The sequence below is a fragment of the Nyctereutes procyonoides genome, unplaced genomic scaffold, assembly GCF_905146905.1.
Source record: "Nyctereutes procyonoides isolate TBG_1078 unplaced genomic scaffold, NYPRO_anot_genome, whole genome shotgun sequence".
Lineage (NCBI taxonomy): Eukaryota > Metazoa > Chordata > Mammalia > Carnivora > Canidae > Nyctereutes > Nyctereutes procyonoides.
The window spans coordinates 24444374-24450000 of NW_026575040.1; the positions used below are offsets into that span (position 1 = coordinate 24444374).

General features: G+C 42.0%; 1 protein-coding gene across 1 annotated transcript in view; it reads right to left on the reverse strand.

Moving 5' to 3' along the window:
• Positions 1–4170: 4170 nt before the first annotated feature.
• Positions 4171–5627, reverse strand: part of SLC27A2 (solute carrier family 27 member 2) — a 42665-nt gene continuing 41208 nt past the window's right edge. Inside the window, exons 9-10 of the mRNA XM_055320198.1 lie at positions 5615–5627; positions 4171–4546 (exon numbers count right to left, since the gene is read on the reverse strand). The exon at positions 5615–5627 is cut by the window's right edge and continues 118 nt beyond it. Coding sequence (XP_055176173.1) covers positions 4370–4546; positions 5615–5627 — 190 coding nt within the window. The 3' untranslated portion in view covers positions 4171–4369. The remainder of the gene's footprint in view (positions 4547–5614) is intronic.

Sequence of the window (5627 nt, forward strand, 5' to 3'; positions counted from 1 at the left end):
AAAAAATCTCCTGTGTGTCTTAATTGACCACTGAAACATTGATTAACCTGTCAGAACATATCCTAGAGCCCAAATGTATGTACTTATGAATTCTACTTTTCAGGATATTGAAGATGTGGATTTCACTGTAAAAAAAAATGACTTTGGAGGAGCCCTTGGTATGAGAAAAGCAGGCAGTTTGAGTCAGGCACTGTGACTATAGTTTATAAATGAGGAGACTGAGGGCCAGGTCACAAAAGCTTGGAAGTGGGCAGAGCCAGGTCTGTTTGCCTTCTGTGAAGCCTGTGCTATTTCCACCATACCGTACTTGATCAGATTCTCATAGTCCACCTGGCCCCCCTGCTCCTTCAGTACATTAAATATCTCCTCTCTAGCTTTGGAACTTGTACATTTTCTTTCTTTCTGGACCCTGTAGTTAAATAAAAACTGTGCTCACAGGCAGCTTGCCCATAGTTAGTTCATGGGCCCAAACTTGTTTTCTTACTATTTGAGATGGCTCAGAAATGGGTTATATTAACAGTGTCAGGGACACCTGGGTGGCTCAGTGGTTGAGCATCTGCCTTGGGCTCAGGGTGTGATCCTGGGGTCCTGGGATCAAGTCCTGCATTGGGCTCCCCACAGGGAGCCTGCTTCTCCCTCTGCCTACGTCTCTGCCTCTTTCTCTGTGTGCCTCTCCTTAATAAACAAATAAAAACTAAAAAACTCCAAACAAATAGTGTCAAAGGTAAGCAAAGCTGGATACCAGTTAAAGTGCTAAGGACAGATTTTAATCAGTAATATATTATTGCAATAGGGAAAAGAGTCCAGGATAAACTAGAGTCAACTTTGACTTGGATAGAAGTGACTGGGCAAGTTAAAGGGGGAATGAGAGAACGGGGAAGGAGGCCAGGAGGGACTCGGTAGCGTCAGGGAGCTGAAAAATGACAAAAAAGCAGAAAGAGGACACATTGTTCCACGTGAAATCCATCTGGGTTTGCTAACTGGTGCTTCCTGAAGTTAGACTCCTACCATCCCATGGAGGTTGGGAAAACAGGCTCATCTTTAAGTATTGGGTGGAACCAAATACTTTTGACAGGCTTGATTTTTCACAGGCAGGCACTTTGGGGTGAGCCAGGGTCATCCTAGGGTCATGGCCTTGAGCTGTTAGAGCCTATGTTAGTGTTTGTTCAAGTCTTTATAGGGCAAGGTTGAGCCCTACCTAATTGACAAGATGGCTCGGAGGAGCCTGGCTTGAGTTTGGTTAAGAAGAGAATTTTTATAAAGAGTGTAAGGCTTCATGTTGACACTTGCAACTGCTTCTTCTTCTTCTTCTTTTTAAAATATTTTATTTATTTATTTATTCATGAAAGACATAGAGAGAGGCAGAGACATAGGCAGAGGGAGAAGCAGACTCCATGAAGGGAGCCTGATGTGGGACTTGATTCTAGGACCTTGGGATCATACCCTTAGCCAAAGGTAGATAGATGCTCAACCACTGAGCCACCCAGGTGCCCCTGTTGACACTTCCTTCTAAGGGTCTTTCCAGTCACCTTTCTTTGAAGATCTGACCTGACTTTTTTCCTCATAGAGGTTTGGAAAATAATCAAACTAGTGCTCAGCTCATCTCTTGGTCCATAGCAGACACCCACTAAATGCTTGTTGAGTGTGTGTGCAAATGAGCAATACATGAACAAATTAATTACCTCTTGTGTATGTCACTGCATTTGGTTAACCTTATCCATTTTTATAGATTCTCATTAGCTTCCCTTTTACATGCTGACATTTCCTGGTTTTGTTCCCAAATTATTTTGGTACCTGTAACATCCTATCTATGCACTGACTACATGTTTCCAAACAATGTGTTTGAAACTGAAGACCTGTTGAATGATTTACATGGATATCAGCTGTTTATTTTTTTTAAATATCCATTTGTACCTTCAAAGGATGATTTGTGCAGATATTTTTATAGGCACAATTTGTGATTCTTCTAAAAGAGAAGAATTAGCCTTTAAAATGGATTATCTGTCACAGGTAATGGCCTAATTTTATGTACACACATGTATTGAGGCTACTGTGCTGGTGCCTCTGTCCATCACAGTGGACCTGTGGTATTGGGCCAGAATCACAGAGCTCTTGGGGACATGGGAGGCTGAGAAAGCCATCACGCTAGGAGGGAGAGTTTCTGATTTTCTCACTGGAAAGTCTAACATATGTCTCAAAAGTAGTCAGGCCCCAGTAGGCTCTGGTTATAGGCACACTAATATGCTGGCTAAGAGTGTAAGTGTTGATCTCTCATCTGAGAACATGCCCTTTGACATAACCTCTGCTTACAACCAGATCCACTTTAACAAGATCACATAGTAACATAATTGCACAATATGATACTTTCAAAAACAAAAGTCATGTTATCTCCCATCATTTGGGTTCAAATTCTCCCTGGAAGATCAGTTAGATCTGATTAGAGATCTAACTGATCTAAAGGCAGAGATATTTAGTTTTTTTTTTTTTTTTAAAGATTTTATTTATTCATGAGAGAGAGAGAGAGGCAGAGACACAGGCAGAGGGAGAAGCAGGCTCCCTATGGGGAGCCTGATATGGGACTCCATCCCAGGACCCTGGGATCATGCCCTGAGCCAAAGGCTGAGCCTGACACTCAACCACTGAGCCACCCAGGTGCCTCACATATTTAGAATTTTGCAAAAATTCTTAAGTATTGACCCACAAGCAACAATGTTCCAAATTATTGGCAAGATTTGCAAAGATGCAGGGGTATCCAGAGTTTTCCTGGGGCCATCCTCAAGTCTCATATGCATAGCAAGTGCTCAGGAAATATCTTTGAGCTTAATGAGAGGGGGCAGGGATTCTGGTCACAAGTCTTCTTAGTCACTTAAAAAATGGAGAGAGTTTAATAAATATTTCTAGTACTGTGTTGGGGGTGGGGGTGGCAACCTCTCTTGTCATCTATCATTGAGGATCCCTGAATATGTTTTCCTGGGGCCTTATAAGGGTTAACTGGGGGACAATTGGGGCTCCTTGCCAATTGCTGGTCATCTGAGGAAACTCCCCCTCTTTTAGGAGCCTGGGCTGAACTTGGATTACACTTATTGGACATAGACCTAGCTACCATGATTGCTCCTATCATGTAAGAAAACTCTAGTAAGGAACATGTTGTCTTTTTTTTTTTAAGATTTAAAAAATTTATTTATTCATGAGAAAGAAAGAGAGAGGCAGGGACATAGGCTCGGAGAGAAGCAGGCTCCTCACAAGGAGGCCAATGCGGGACTTGATTTCCGGACCCCGGGATCACACCCTGAGCCAAAGGCAGATGAGCCTGTCTGAGAGAGCTCCTTAAAGTTTCTAAACCCTTCTGAATCATGCCCAAGGTTGCCTTGGTCTTCATATAGGCTGTTTGGCAGCAGACTGGCTATGGAGGGAAACCAGTTAAGGTTTGAGGAGCATGCAGAACCGGGGGGACTAACTAGAGGTCTAGGACTTATCTGGTCCACAGATATATTTTGTTTGGCTAAGTGGAAGTCTTATGAAATTGGATACTTCGCATTTAAAAAATTGGGAGATTCACACAAATATAGGGGTTTCTGTTTTCTGAATAATCAGATCTTAGAAGTATTTGAGCTGTATTCTCACATGACAATAATCAGCCAACTGAAGCTAAGCAGTGGCTGCTCTCAAGTTTGCTACATTCGTGACCTATTTCTCTCATCTGCATTACTAACGTGAATCCTGAAGACATCTGAGTGTACAATCCTTGATGTAGTTAAAAAATATCTACTAACACCTTCTATGTATAGAATTCTGATGCTGTTGGCTTAGGCTCCTTCAAAGACGCTAGGTGGCATTCTTATCTGCTGGAGAAAGCAATGTGTAGACAGTGGCCAGGGTGCTATTAGGAGGGGAGAGTTGACCTCAACTGGAGCTGGATTTCCATTGGACTGTTCATTAGTGATCCAGCCCCTTCACCTTTCAATTTCTTGACATTTTTTTAAACCTAGAATGCCATTATCATTATGAATTAGGGCACGTGTGAAAAATTGCCAATGAGGCCAAGGATTTGCATTTAAAGTCAGGAAAGAGGCAATACTATCTCATCTGTTGGCATTCATCTATTTTATTATATATTTAAAAAATAATGCACCCTCTAACAAGCTTGGTCTGCAAATAACAAACGGTAGGTGCAAATCAAAAAATATTTATTTCTAAATATTTTCACATGTAAAGGTTCAGGTGTAATTTTCAAAAGCTTCCCCCATCAGAATGCATAAATAATTGCATCTCACAATCTTCAATGAAATTAAGGTTGGATTACATCAAGTGGCTGTACTAGGTTCATTCGGTTTCTTTCTGGAAACGTGAGTTATCCTTTTAGGAATACTCACAGTTTCAGAGCTTTATTATTTATGGCATTGTAAATATCCTCGGTCATAGGCACATACATTTCTGCTTTGTCATCCAAGAAATATAAGGCATCTTTGATGACTGCCGGATTAAAGCCTTCCTCCACAAGGGTCACTTTTCGGTGTTTAAAAGTTCCAGTGACCTCAATGGTGTCCTGAAAAACAGCAAACAACCCACATTGTCATAGTGTTTTGTAAACAAATTAGGGTCAGGGCAAGGGGCAGGGTGGGGCAGAGGGCTGGCAACCCACTGGCATCTCTGCCCCAGGTGGAAGCTGTGAGCGGCAGTCCTGTATATTAATACCTCCTGTTTACAGAAGCTCCACAATGGGGGTGGGAGGTAGGGGATGGGGGGCACCTTTGTGGAGGTAGTTTTTTCATACCCATGGGGCTTTAAAATCATCTGTGGGGCATGAGGGGCTGTGGAGCATGAAATGAAGAACAGAGCAGTCAGTTGCTTATTGAGCTTCAGGCATTACTAGAATATCCTGATTTATGTGGGTGGGACTAGGGATCATCTACACACAATTTCTTTCCCCTTCATTTGAGAGGGTGATGGATGATCTGAGGGTATTTCCGCTTTCCTGTCTCTCAACCATTCTCATCGTAAGGCAAATGTCAGTGTTTTATGAACATCAACAGAAATAATCTTGTAACTTCCACCATGGCAGATAATCTAACATTTCTTTGCTCAACTCTTCGGCTACAGAATCATAGAGCTCATAGTCCAGAAGTGAGAGTGTTAAGCTAACCAATGGGTTAATGCTTGAGAAAGAAAAAAACAAAAAAACAAAAAAACCCATCCCTCTGGTGGTGAGTTAAGCCTTTGATAGTTCCAACCGGCTAATGATGCCCAATTAAATTTCACACAGTAGAAAGATGTAGGACGTCAGTGGATTTTTCCATTCTTTAAAACTGGAAACAACAAATAGGAAAGTCGGAGCATTTCTATTTTCAGCGTTGGTCATATCTCATCAAACACAGACTTTGTGAGCTATTTGCTAATTACTGCTGCTGAATGAACTGGTCTGTCGTTTTAGGGGGAAAGGGATTTGGCTTCTGCTAGTTGTATCGTCTGATGTTTCTGCTTCCTTGGTGAGCTTCCAGGTTAGGGGTAGTGAAAAGTTGGCTAATATGGTCACCATGGTAGAAGGGAGTTGTTCCCCAAGAGACAGCAGTCTCCAAGAGAGAAGAGAATTGAACTCGACAGCAAGAAGTCTCACCTGTATTCTTAGA